The sequence below is a fragment of the Pleurodeles waltl genome, chromosome 3_2 (assembly GCF_031143425.1).
Source record: "Pleurodeles waltl isolate 20211129_DDA chromosome 3_2, aPleWal1.hap1.20221129, whole genome shotgun sequence".
NCBI classification, from domain to species: Eukaryota; Metazoa; Chordata; class Amphibia; order Caudata; family Salamandridae; genus Pleurodeles; species Pleurodeles waltl.
In genome coordinates this window covers 133,353,129-133,367,712 of record NC_090441.1, presented here as the reverse complement: position 1 = coordinate 133,367,712, position 14,584 = coordinate 133,353,129, and the positions used below count along the sequence as shown (strand labels likewise).

Below are 14,584 nucleotides of genomic sequence, written 5' to 3'. Positions count from 1 at the left end.
TGAGAATTCGATGAATATAACAATAATGCATTCAGATGTATTTAAATGCACATTAAGCTACAGTATAGAAAATGGTAGAAGGTTAGGGTAAGAAAGGGTAATGAATTAGCACAGGTATTAGAAATGGAAACAGTCAGTAGATAAGATTTTCTTCCAGTCCAATAGACATGGACCAGATCCCCTACAAGCCTCTCCTTAAGAGAGCTCAGATTTGAGTGCACCCTTTGAAGAGCCGATGTTTATAGTTCATGGATGGAGTGTGCGTTAGTCTGACAGTGTATCTGTGAAATAAATTACCCGCTGCTTAGACTGTTAAAATCTGAGTTTTTTTTTCACAGCTTCAAAGACAGCTTGTCTGTTGTCTTTTGTGCTTCAAACGCTGTTCATGAGAATAGGAAATGAGAACTATGTGTATGAGATAATAAAAAATGCCATGTGAGTGACACGTGACAGGGCTTCTAGAAGACCTACTGAATCATGGCATTTGTAAATATAAATAATATTAAATGATAGATAACTATCATTGATGGAAGAATTTGAGCAACATCATGAACTAATACAAATTTATAAGTGAAAAACTAGAATTTTATGGAAGCATTTTATTATCCTAGCTCAGGGCAAGCATCAAAGTTCATAGGTTTTTACTTATAATGATGAGGAATCTGTGACAGCTCTGCCATTCCTCTCCACTTTGCAGCTCCATTTTTTAGTGGTACTCTAAATAAATATGAAGCTTTCATCTGTAATTCTTTACTTATAAATGTTGTCTCTAAATCAGATCCCTCCACTGAAAAAATGGATTGGCTGCAAATGCAACCAAAAACAAAGTCCTTCATGCATGCAGCTATACCTCACTGACTATGACTAACTGGGCCTGAGCTGGTCTGGGGTTACTTGTGTTCCTCTTAAGAAGAGACATGGCATTTCAGGTTAGGCTGTTGCAATAAAGGACCAAGGCAAATTTGCACACAAATGGTTTCTGTTTGAGGTGGCATGGTGTGCAAAAAAAAAAGGATGAACTGAAATATGGCCCTAGTAATTACCAGTTGCTAGGATTAATTTAAACATTCCACCCATCATGTTGTTTCTGAAACCCCACAAAAGACATCCACTCTGAAGTCCCTGTAGTTGGCACACTCTTTAGAGCTGATCTGCTATGTGAAAATTTCTCTGATATTACTGCTCATGCATTCATGCATTCATTAATAATCCACTGGAGGTAGTTTTGACATTTTAGAGCTGGACACCTCTAACAGTAAAGCTGCTGCTGTTTTAACTCATTGTATGGAAGTGCCTGCCCTCTGTAACACAACAAAAACATGGCAAAGATGCTGTTGATGTTCAATTGAGAGAAGAGCATAATGCAAGGAAATATACTATGTTTTAGGGTAACGTCCGTAATTACTTACAAACTATGTTGTCATCAACATTTGTTTAATATTTAGTTGTATTAAATATTACAATTTATTGACTAACTGCTTAATAGAAATTGTTTTATTAATACATTTGTGAAAAGTGAAGGAACATGAGATTTTGTACTTGCTTATTGTGATTAGTAAATCTTCAAACTTTTTTTTTTTTTTTAAATCCAAAAGCAAACTTTAAACATGCCCTTTGGTATAAACACTATGGAGTTCAGCAAGGTCAGATAGCTTAAAGAAAATATAAGCAATTCTTTCTAATTTTTCATTGAAAACTGAACTCTGTGTATGTTTACAGATTGGTGATTAGTACTAGGTGGAAGCATGTACATCCTAAACATGGTGGTGGCTACATACATACCTTTTAAGGAGTATTCTGTGGTTTCTAGTACAAACATATTGATATTTGGCATCATAAAGGTCCTTTTGAGCAAGTAGATCACGAGATCTACTTCCTTATTCTATTCGCACCTGGCCTTTGGTATTTGTCATATTATTTTGCTGTAAGCTTCTACCATTGTGTTTGTGATTTTGACATATGAGCAATTTCTTATGGCACTTGAATATGCACTAGTCTGAGATTCAGATTCCTTTCTGTTATTCCACGTTCTTCCTATTTGTTAAGCTAGTTCATGTTTCCACAGAATAAACACAGTCATATATATGGGTGTATTGCAAACCAAAATCTAGATTCTAAATAGATTTTGTATGCAATCTAGTTATGACTGAAAAATGCTGCAAAAAACATTGAATCACTCCTTAATGAAAAGACAGTATACTGTACACTAAAGGTGAGGTTTATTTTTTTCAATTTAAGGACCACTTTTAAAAACCAATTTACATCAAAATCTGTACGAGTTGTAAAAATCGTACTAATTGGTTTGTGTTTTACTTAGAAAATCAACTGTTATACTGTACATTTTAAACTGTATTTTACATGTCATCCATAAGAAATATAGAAACATTTTGTCACTACATGTAACCAACCAACAAGGAATGTTTTAAATTTCTACACATATTAAAACTCTAGACTTAAATACCATGTACAATTTGTCTGATCACAAAAATTCACATTAATAAGTAAACAGTATATCTTTCACATATAGAAAAATAAATAGGCATTAAACAGGAGATATAACATATGCCTGCTGTACAAAACACATTAAAGATCCAAGTCTGAAAAGTCTTGTAAGACAGTATTGGGATCTAATAAACTATACTCTAAAAGCTTTGATTTTAATTCAGCAGTCAAGTACCACTCAGTATTCAAGCTGAAGCAATATTTGTTGCTACAGGACAATGTTAAATAATCACATATTTCAGTTTTGGCAATAGCTGGATCAATGTTGTAGTATTATCTTTTTAAGAAACATAGGTTGTATAAACCACTGAAACTGCAGTTGAGATAGAGATTGAATACTTGATATTTCTGAAAAAACATGCCTTGCTTAGTCAATCACCTTCTTGTGTTGTAAATGGTTTTTACATTTCTGTTCACATTTTTAGAGCAAATGGAAACCATTAAATATAGAGATCAGGAACTTGGGTGTTGATTATTCCTTTCAGAAGTAACAATTTTTTTGTCTGATTTGTTTATATTTTTGATTTAGCAGATTGGTGCAAACACACGTTTCAGACAAACTGAAACATAAGAGTCTGCTAAAAAAAAGTATCTAAATTGTACTAGCCATCAAATACCTACCATTTAATTATTTAATTTTGCATTGAAAAGTACTATGAATTGATACTTCTAAAGAAGCATACTGGTATTTTTCTTACAATGAAATACAATTGTATATTATTTTGAATTGTGATACATGTGATAGCAGCATATTTACATGCTATGAAGTGCATGATTTACTGATTGAGTGACAGCATTTATAAAGTGCCAATAATTCCAAACTTGTATATAAGGTATTATAAAGAAGTAACACACAGTTAAAATGTAAAACACATACTGAATGTAAAGCATTAATTTTACATTTGCAATAAGGCTTTTCATCCTCTGCGGATCATTTTCTGAAGATATAATTTTTGGCCTGTTTCACATGAAATCATTGTTTAAAGACTAATGGTGCGCGTATGTCTGTTTTCCCTTGCAAACCTGGTGATTACTATAGTACATGTTTAGTGCCTTGGGATTTGTCAATCAATAATGATTACTTTTTAGAACTTACGACTGTTCACTACTGAAGTAATTAAAACAAAGGGGCATATTTATACTCTGTTTGCGCCCGAATTGCGTCATTTTTTTTCACGCAAATCCGACGCAAAGCTAACTCCATATTTATACTTTGGCGTTAGACCCGTCTAGCGCCAAAGATCTTGGAGTTTGCGTAATTTTTTAGCGTGGACACCTACCTTCCTTTAATGATATGCAAGGTAGGCGTTCCCGTCTAAAAAATGACTCCAAGGCATGTGCGCCTTATTTAAACTCCCGTGCAAAAATGACGCACGGGAGTGGGCGGGTAAAAAAAAATGATGTCCAGCCGCTTTTGCGTCATTTTTTAACGCCTGGTCAGGGCAGGCGTTAAGGGACCTGTGGGCTCGGAAGGAGCCCAGAGGTGCCCTCCCATGCCCCCAGGGACACCACCTGCCACCCTTGCCCACCCCAGGAGGACGCCCAAGGATGGAGGGACCCATCCCAGGGAACTTAAGGTAAGTTCAGGTAAGTTATTATATATTTTTTTGTGGCATAGGGGGGGCCTGATTTTTGCCCCCCTTCCTGCCACTATGCCCAATGACCATGCCCAGGGGACATAAGTCCCCTGGGCTTGGCCATTGGGCAAGGGGGCATGACTCCTGTCTGTGCTAAGACAGGAGTCATTTCAATGGGGGTTGGGAGTCAAAATAAATGGCGCAAATCGGGTTGAGGCCAAAATTTTGCCTCAGCCTGACTTGCCCCATTTTTTGACGCCCAAGCTCCATTTTCCCCTACGCCGGCGCTGCCTGGTGTAAGTCATTTTTTTTTACGCACACCAGTCAGCTCCGCCGGCTAACGTCATTCCATAAATAAGGCGCCCGCATGGCGCTTTGGAATGGCGTTAGCCGGCGTTAAAATTTTTGACGCACAACTGCGTTGGCGCAGTTGTGCGTCAAAAAGTATAAACATGGCCCAAAGTCTTTAACACCACGTTCTAGTCATGCTATTTGTCACCAGATTAAGCATTTCTGATTTTGCTTTTGGTCTACCTTTGTCTTTGAATCACACACAATAGAAGCATAAAGGAAAGCATTGAGCTTTAGGTTTTGCATGCAATATGTTACATGTCTCCTCGTCGTTGTGCATGGTATAAGAAATTTCCCGATTCAACATTGATGATAGGCTACAACTTTATCTAAATATTTATCATAGTCAGGGGCCGAGGGCCCTGCCCTCTCTAGACTTACCTGAGCCAGTCCTCTGACCAGTCAAGGTCCTCACAGAACCAGCTTCTGTGCCTGAGACTTCCACCTCTGCTCCAGATCTCTCACTCTTGGCTCCACTATGCATGCTTTGCTCTCTTCTCACACTCTTACATTTCCACTTTGTTGGTTTTATAATCTCTGCTTGTTTTTGCTCCCCTTCCTCTTTTCTCTCACTCTGTGCTTCTCACACTGCTGCATTTTGTACTCTCTGCCTGTTGTAAATTTCTGCACTCTTGCGCGTTTGCCCTTTTTCTCTCACTCTTTCTCAGTCTGCTAACTTTCTCCTCTGTGACCTTTTCTTTGCCTCTTTTGCCTTGTGCCCTCTTGCTCTGGGTGCCTGTTTTCCCACCTCCCACACCCTTTCTCTCCCCTCTCCTGCCACCCTTCTTGTGTGCTTCCGGTAAGCAGAGCCCACCATCCCCCTGTGCACCTCACCCCTGCTCTCCTCTACCCACCTAGGACCCGCTTAATGGCAGTCATGGAAAAAACGCAACACTGCACTAAAGGCATGCATGTAGGTGACTGCTGGTGCCTGGACCGTGCCCAGCAACACAAACCCTAGTCCTTCTGCCCCCATGCTACCCAGCGGTGTTCCTCTAGTCACTCGACCAGGGGTGCAGTTCAAAACACTTCAGCTGTGCCACACCATGCCATGCAGAGAGAGCATTTGTTTGCACATACTGGCACTCTGCATGCAACACCACACCTCCACCATCCACACACAGCAGACCCTCGCACCCACAAAGAAATACACACTTCAATGCAAACTTTCATGGGTCAACACACTGCTAAGGAAACCGTTGTCAGACCCCACTCAAATTGCAAACTACCACCCGATCTCCTTTCTACACTTTCCACCAAGGTCATGGAGATAACCATCAACAAGCAACTCACTCACTACCGCAATGCACACCAGCTACTAGACACTACACAATCCAATTTCTGTCCCACCCACAGTATCAAGACCGCCCTCATTGCAGCCACAGACAACATCAGGCTGAGCCTCAACATTGGAGATGCAGCGGGCCCTGTAGTACCTGTCTTTACAGCAGCCTACAACATGGTCTTCCACTTCCCCCTTATCGAAAGACTATGCGAAACAGGCATCCAAAGATCTGCCCCCAATTTCCTCACAGGAAGAACCCAGAAAGTCAACTTATTTGCATAATCCCCCAAGGGTCTTTCCTCAGCCCGAGGCTTTTCAACATCTACATGACTCCTGGTAGACCTCATCAGATCACACCACAATCAATATACTCTCCTATGCAGATGACATCCAACTGATGCTCTCCCTGTCGGACAAGACCCCCACAACAACAAAAACTTTGCCACTTGCATGACCGCAGTAACCACGTGGATGAATCTAACTGCTTCAAACTCAAGGCAGACAAAACTAAGGTGGTGCTCTTTGGAAAAAAAGTCTCAGCGTGAGGTTTCACCTGGTGGCCCACTGACCTCAGCCCAACAGTCACCGCCACCACCCATGTCAGAAATCTTGGAGTCATCCTGGAAAATAAGTAAATCATGATGGCCCAAAGAACGCAGTGTCCTCCACTTACACTGCCTGAGGCTGCTACAAACGATCTTCAAATGGCTACTGGTAAACACCAGGAAGACAATTACACAGGCCCTGATTACCAGCAGAATTGACTATAGCAACGCAATCTACACAGACATTTCTAAGAAGCTCCTAAACAGGCTCTAAATCATCAAAAACACCTCTGCGGGGCTCATCCTTAATCGTCTTAGCCACACCCACCTCATCCTACATCTCAAATAACTTCACTGGCTCTCCATACACAAACACACCGAGTTCCAACTACTCACACACAGTAGCACACCCTTCCACCCACACTATCACTAGCACACGTACCCTGCATCCACAAAGTGGCAGCTGGAGGCCTTGCTTTCTTCTACACTGGCCCCTAAGCATGAATTGATCTCCCTCTGCACATCCAAGCCCTTCTTCACTTCTCGAGTTTTGAAAGAAGCTGAAGACCTGGCTTTTTGAATAATCACTCGAAAGAGGCAGCTGCCATAGTCACCTGCAAAGCATCAGGTTACCCTCAGGGGTGATTAGCAGACTATACAAATACACATAAGCTAACAGACAAGCCAGAGCCTACAGATATTCCAGACCCTATGTAATAAAATAACAGAAGTAATAACTGAAGCTTGAAATATTAGATTGGTTTTGCAACACTGACTTAAATGATATCCTAATTAAAATATTAGCATCATTGTACTTAAGATATTTGACTCCCCTGCCTATCAAAGGTATATATTTCAATTCCACTATGTCTCACTGCACAGTGCTCATTTATTGAATTTGCTTCTGAGAGGCAGTGTGTGAAAGAAACATAGGTGCAGGAAAAATGACTTGTTGGCACTAATTTGTTTCTGCTCAAAACTGTAATTCATGTGATGTGAGCAAGTATGCTAAATGCTTCCTAACAGATATTTTCCCAGGAATTTAGGGCCATTAGAATTTCACTATTTACACTGCATGATTAGCTCTGCCCCATATGTATTCCTAAACATTGAATGTTTTCTGAAGAATTTTGTGAAATTTCTGGTTATGTGGTATCTGGCGACTTTGCAAGTCACTTGTCTGCTATTGCTTGTTTCATTGACTAAGTCATTTTCTAGGTATGCATGGTTTGGTATTTACATATTTGGAGATCAATCTACATAAAGGACCTGGATCACAAAGGTAAATGTATGCTTTGTGTACATTTACAGTTTAAATGCAATTCCCAAACTATGTGCAGAGCTATAACACTCAGCATATCCCATCTTTTTATGTGCAAAGATTTGTGCCTTGACTATTGAGTCTCCACATATGTAAGTATACAGAGATCTCTACACATTAAAAGATAGGACATGCAGACTTGTAAAACTCTGAACGTAGTTGGTGAATTGCACTTTCTAGTACATTTTGTAGTTACAAAACTTACTACAAAGAGCAAAATATTTTAAATTCAGGGATCCATACTGGTTCTGTTTGTCAATTAATTGAAAAAGTGATAAATAAAATAGACTACGTAGTGAATACTATGTATGCTGAATACTGCTTCCTTGGAAGAAACCATGGCAATTTTTGAACAAGTATACATAAAGATATCTAATAATAGCTGACAATTATGTGCATGTAAAAAAATACCACTTTAGACTTACTAATGTCAACTGGCGGTTACTTCATATAGCTACAGATTTCACTTAAAGCTTTCTTGAAAGTGGCTGATGTCCGCAAAACACTTAAAGATACTGGCATAAGTACAAGACTAATGATCAAACTGCTGATTTCATTAGAAGTCTACAATTAAAGAAGTCATTAAAAGCTGTGTTGACACATATTCTATTGTCAATAAGTATGTTCCAAGCTTTTGATGTCAGTAGAACTCCTATTTGCAGAGTTACACTAACTTAACAGTTATTTATGTAAGCTGAAGACTTCAGTTACTGATGTCTGTAGTAGCCTACTTATCACATTCGCTAATATGAATAGTAAAGGTAGGTGATATCCTATGAAAATCACTTTACAGTTGCTGATATTATTTATCACGGGTATATACGTTTATAGAAGACTGCTTTGCATAGTAACTGATGTTCCAAGTATATTTGACATTTACTTTAATCATTTATGGTATACGTTCATAGACTACTTTAAACAGTTACTATATTTAGTTAAGAACTTCATTTCACAGTTATATCAAGTGGACACCCTATCACAATTTCACTTCATTCCTACATTCTTTAGGAATGTAGCATGTTTGTCCTGGAGATGATTAGCACAATAATCTGCTTAGAATAATTACATTTCAACTTGTTAGCAATTGTTCTTGTGAATCCATGTTCTTCTAAAGACATATCCCATTAATTCCTAATAACTTATATTTATTTTATTTCTGCAATACACTTTTCAAAATGAAGCTTGTAGTAAAAAGTGTACTTTTGCAATTTTTACTTTTTGTTTGATGTTTAGAATGTTATTTCAGTATTCAAACACCAAACCTTTCGGAAGTCAGCTGAATGAAGATCATAGTGCCGCCCCTCCACAAACCATTCATTTTCATGCCAATCCAAGAAACAAGCAAAACATTAGTAACATTCATGTGTCTCTTCCATAATTACAAAAAGAATAAACATGACACACAATAACACTATCACGCTTTGGTCAAGCAAGAAGATCTTGTGTTTCCAATACCACTAGAGGGTAGCAATGCATGTATTGTGAACACTTGAAAGTGAATTCCATAATAAATAGTGCTCAAACACTGGACTATTTTGCCTTGGTGAGAATCCTGCACTTTTGTGATCTATGATTATCTATTTTTCAGTTTACCAAACAACAAAATTGACAGAATCACATTAGTAAAAATGTATACATATTTGCTACAAATTGCTGTACTAAAATTCACCGCAAGTGGTTACGAAATTTGTTGATATATAAATATGTGCACATACACACACATACAATTATAGCTTCCATGAAGGCATCATTGTTTTTCACAATATCCCAAATAACAGTCAACCATAGACAATAAAGTTCAATGTCTTATGGTGTTACCCATGTTGATGGGGCAATCTCATTCAGGACCCACAATATTCCTTCAGTTTGCCTTACCTACCCGTATGTCTAACCTTAACTCTACCTCCACATCTATCGAAAGCCATTAGGATAACACTGTTTTTTTCCAGGTTATTGATCACTTATGTAGAAATGATTCAGACTATGCTTCCTCCAGTCTAAATTTGTAGAAAAAAAAGTGCATACCCTTCTTCAAGCAGAGTACGTGCTGCAGCTGATCTGAAGTTTGTAGGGCTTTTCTTCTTTTTCGACCATAGCAAAACGCCCTCTTTTCACGTTCTTTTACCTACCACCTCCTGGTATTCCCAATAAAAAAATTATCACAAACACTGAAGAGTTTAAGACATCTGCTCCTGTAAGGAGATCTTTCAGTCATGTCATTTTTTCAGGATATCAATAGCTGCTGCAGATGCAGTAGTGTTGTTTGTGAATGGTTCAACTGCTGTGCATCGTTGCAAGATCTCTATGTATGGTCTGTTCATACTGAAAGACGTTTTATACAAAATCATTCTTACCTATTATGCCTTTCATTGACTTCTACCTTTGAGTCTGTGATATACTTTGACAAACAAAGATCATATGCACATAAAAATAATCTTGGTAATATATTTTCATTAGGATATCCTAATAGAAACTTTAATGAAACCTTAAATATCTTAAAGGAATGGGGTAGCTACTTCCCACAAACCTCAGATATGCAAAATTAAGGTTTTCCTCTTTAATTGCCTTTCTTGAGTGACAATTTTCTCTTCCAATTGGCTTGTTGTAGCATATAGTAAATACAGTGTGGTTAAAAAATACCTGGTAATACTAAAACATGGACTATAGAGACTCAGTGAAACTGCCTTTCAAGGGTGCTGAATTTAATGGAACCCTCCAGACGTCTCACAGTGAGTTCAATGTGTCACCCTATATTTACATTTTGCTATTCCCGTGCTCTTGTATTGATTAAGCAAGCCTTCCCTAAAGGGACGTGTTGTTGTTATGTATTGCAAATTGTTGCGAATGTCATTTATGTTAGGTTTTTTTTTATTAATCCAGAACCTGTAATAATTTATCTGGAATGGAGAAACATATCTTTTTTTTGACTTGCCTTTGATGGACGTTTACTAATCAAATGTTTCTTCACTTTGACACATAGCAGGCATGTAAGCTGGCAAAATACTGCCTCACTAGTACATTAATGTGTTTCTATGCTCTGCTTCTCAACAGTACATGCTTAAAAGATTGTTGAAAGAATTCATCACCTCCTCATGAGAAGTAGTCCAACATTTGTGACATTATAAACGCAAAAGAGGCCATGTGATCAAATCTTTTTTGATTTGCAATATAACTGCATCACACCATCTTCTGATGTATTTGATTAATGTGATGATTGTGATGTTAAAAGTAGGATACTGATGCATTAGTTAGAAAACCAAATTATGATGTAAAATACAGCTTACTAATTCACCTTTCTATTAAAAAGTGCATTTACATTTTTAATGAGCGATTTGTATGGTTAGAAAGCACATCTGAAAGCTGTGTAATACAAACATGCTAAGCTAGTAGTCTTCTACGAGTTTAGCAAATGGATATCCGTTGGAGTTCACCTGCAATTTTGTAATCTTCAAATATTTCCCAAAGCATTCTCTACAACAATCCTGTTGTTTTTCCACTCAGTCAGGTCCTGACTTGTAAGCTACGACTTCGTAGACTTTGCAAGCACATTAGCACGACCCATTCCAGTGGTGTAAGTTTCTTCTTCTTGTAAGACAACGTAGACTGAGTTTTGGATTAATCCTTCTAAGATGTACGTTTGTTCCTTCCATTCCATCGTGTCTATGATTACCGCTCCCTGGGAGAAGTAGTTCTCCAGTATATTGCCTACTGACATGCACCATCACCAGCGTAATGCGTCCAGTCATTTAATTGCAATGCAGAAGAAACACAGATGAACCTTCAAGGAAAGAATTTAAAAAAAATTGCACAATTTCAAATGAAAAACTTCAGTGACAAAGTGGAGAAGCTTGCCAAAGTAGCATTCACTTTAAGAATAAAAATTAAATGAACTTCGAAGAGTCAGAAAATGCCAAACTCGAGAAAAATATACTGAATGAAATTAAACACACAATCAATCCTTCTACATTGCTCACAATTTCTAATAAGGCTTGCTTGATGGCTAAGTGTTATGTCAGATTTGGCAAAGTACTTTCTGATGCGTATTTGGAAACATATTTGATCTGATACTCAAAAAATTGTACTCTGCTGAGTAATCCAGCAAGACTTTGATTTGGGTAAAATTTAAAGTTTCTCCTGTAGTCTTAGTACATAATGCACACTTAGACCATACTTTGTAATACTTAAATCACACACTTCTTTTCAAAGTACCTTTGTTTTGAGGTTTATAACTGCTTTCCGAGTCTACATTTCCCACTCAGGGGAGTGCAGATAATCTCTAGGTTTTAGGTGGCAAAATCTGATTTTCTTCCCCATTAGAACCAAAGTCCAGGGGTTTTGCATTAAATCAGATCAAATTTCAGTTCCCTGAAGGAAATAGCAAGAAAGCAAGTCAGACTTTCACTTCCTTTATCAATTAACAGACAGACACTCTGTCCCAGGATACCAACCATTATTAGCAAGTAAGGTTACCCAAATCTCCTCTTCTTTAGGTTGGCTGCAACCTTGAGGCTTTCTTGTAAGCTGTATGGACAAGCTCAATATAAAGACATTTACAATGATGTAAAGATTTTTTTCTTTAGTTTCAAGGGACAGGCTCAAATTTGTGACTTCCGCTTCGGGCCCAAGACATGGGTGTCAAATGCCTGTCATGGTCTTTGTCTGATTCCGGCTGACTCTGTGCACGCTCTGGTTTTGGGTTTGAAGATGGCGGGTCGGGCTGCTGAACTGACATAGTCCTGCGTAAGTGATTCCTTTTCCTCAAGAACTCTGGTTGGGTGTGAAGGCCAAAGCTACCCTTCCGCAGGATCATCCTGGAGTTGTTCTTTTTGGGGCGTGAGTGGTGGCTGAACTCCAAGGTGGCCAAGTGAGCTGCATATCCTTCACTAAGGAACTGAAACAAAAAAAGAGCTATTTAGAAATGTTATCTCACTGCTGATAATGTAACAAGAATAGATACTACCATGTCTTTGGTGACTTGTAAAAAAGATGAGATCAATCATGAAGGTGTTCATCATGAAGAAAATGTATTTGTTTTACCATACAATTTTGTGTCCAGAGGGTAATATAGTACAGAAATCACAGTATTTTAATGGTTCACAGAGTTAACTGATCATCTAATTAGAAAATCTGAAAAAGCCTCTTAACACACAATAGTAACTATTGTATGGCTCATCTCTGGAGCCCTGTCGTGCATTTGTAAGAAATTGGGTTACTGGTTGAGGGAGGTGAAACCCTATTCAAGCAGAAACCACAATACTTGTCAGGGGAAGGCACAAGCAAAACCCCAAATTAACCTGTGCTCAATCTTCTGGTAGTTTGGCACAGAGTAGTCAGGCTTAACTTAGATGCAATCTGCAAAGTATGTATGCAGCATTTCAAACATCAATAAAATGAACACACTACTGCAAAAAGATCCCACACTAATTTAGAAACATAGAGCAGAATTTAATAAATACAACAAGATCACAATAACAAACATTCAATCAGTAGAACCAAACATATGCAATTCTAATGGTATGAGAGAAAATAGTGCCAAAAAACCCAAGGTGCAACTTGCAGCTAATGGGTTGTGCAAGACTGGGAGAAAGTCACAAGTTCAGGCTGACCACGATGGAGCGAGGTTGGACACAGAGACCAGGTTAGTCCTGCTAAAAAGTTACCTTCTTAGTCCGGCGCAAAGAGTCCCGCAAGATGGTTGTTGCTATAGTGCAAAGATCCTGTTGTTGCGAGCGGGTGAGTCAGAACTTCGCAGTGGTGCTCCCCATTAGCAGTTGATGCAGTAACTTGAAGAGACGGGTTGATGAAACTTTACATTGGTAGTCTTACGAGCGACAAGGTTTTGGCACCAACTGGCCCATTTGTGGTTGGGAATGCCCAAAAGCTCCAATTCAGCCTCTCTGAGGCCACACCAAGGGACCAGGACTGAGGGACACCACATGGGGTAAAGGACTTGCTCCAGCTGGATCTGGGTGCTAGGTCAAGTGGTGTGAGTCTGTTATGTCCCGGCAGACTAGCCCTTGGAGTCGCTCTGGGAGTCATGGGTTCGGGTGCACATCTAATCCCTCTGACTCAGGCCGGAGGGCAGCAATCCGGCACAGCAGCCATCCAGCAAGTCAGTTATCATGCAGAGTGGCAGTCCTTTCAGCAGCACAGCAGTCCTTCCTGGCAGAGTCTCCAAAGGTGCAGAGGTGCACTGAAGTTTTGGTGTTTGAGGTCCCATATTTCTACCAGGTGCCTCCTTTAAAGTGGTAGAAGCTTCTAGAGTATGCACAAGTTCCTGCCTCCCCTGGCTCCAGACTAACTGCAGAGGGTATGCTGCCTTTTGTGTGGAGGCAGTTCCCAGCCTATTCAAGTGTAAGTAAGGCTGTGCCCAGCTACCCCTCCCATCATACTAGTGATGGCCCATTCGGGCACATCTAGGTTCTCTACTGCATCTAGGAGAATACACAAAGCCCACCTTCCAGCTCCACTCAGTCTCTTGAACAAAAGACAGGCTGCAGGCACTAAATGGCTGAGGCAGGAAAGGGGAAACCTTCTAAAAGTGGCATTTTCAAAATTGCTATTTAAAATCTGACTTTGCCATGAGAGGACTTTTCATTACAATTCCGAAAACACCAAACATGAACTGGTAACCTGTTTTCATTTGGCAGTTACAGCTTATTAAATGTAATAACACAACTCTACTGTTATCATATAGGGGAGGTAGGCCTTGCAGTTGTGAAAAATTAATTTAAGAGATTTTCACTACTGCGACATGTAAAACATAAACTTTCATAACCAGATTATTATTTTTTTAATTTTTTTTTTTAAATACACTGCAACCTGCCTACTGGGCTGTCCACGGCTTAATCTATGGGTTCCAAATGTATTAAAAAGGGAGGTTTGGGTCTGGCAAATGGTTTATTATGCCAAGTGAAAATGAAAGTTTAAGACTGCTCTACAGGCTGCAGTGGCAGGCCTGAGACATTTTTAAAGGCTACTTTAGTGAGTAGCACAATAAGTG

The 14,584-nt window shown here is 39.0% G+C and overlaps 1 protein-coding gene across 2 annotated transcripts in view; it reads right to left on the bottom strand.

Annotated features, from left to right (window-relative positions):
- Positions 1-2,197: 2,197 nt before the first annotated feature.
- Positions 2,198-14,584, bottom strand: part of PITPNM3 (PITPNM family member 3) — a 1,929,018-nt gene continuing 1,916,631 nt past the window's right edge. For both annotated transcript variants that reach the window (XM_069226994.1, XM_069226995.1), the window contains exon 19: positions 2,198-12,472. In XM_069226994.1, the coding sequence (XP_069083095.1) occupies positions 12,164-12,472 (309 nt within the window). In that variant the 3' untranslated portion in view covers positions 2,198-12,163. The remainder of the gene's footprint in view (positions 12,473-14,584) is intronic.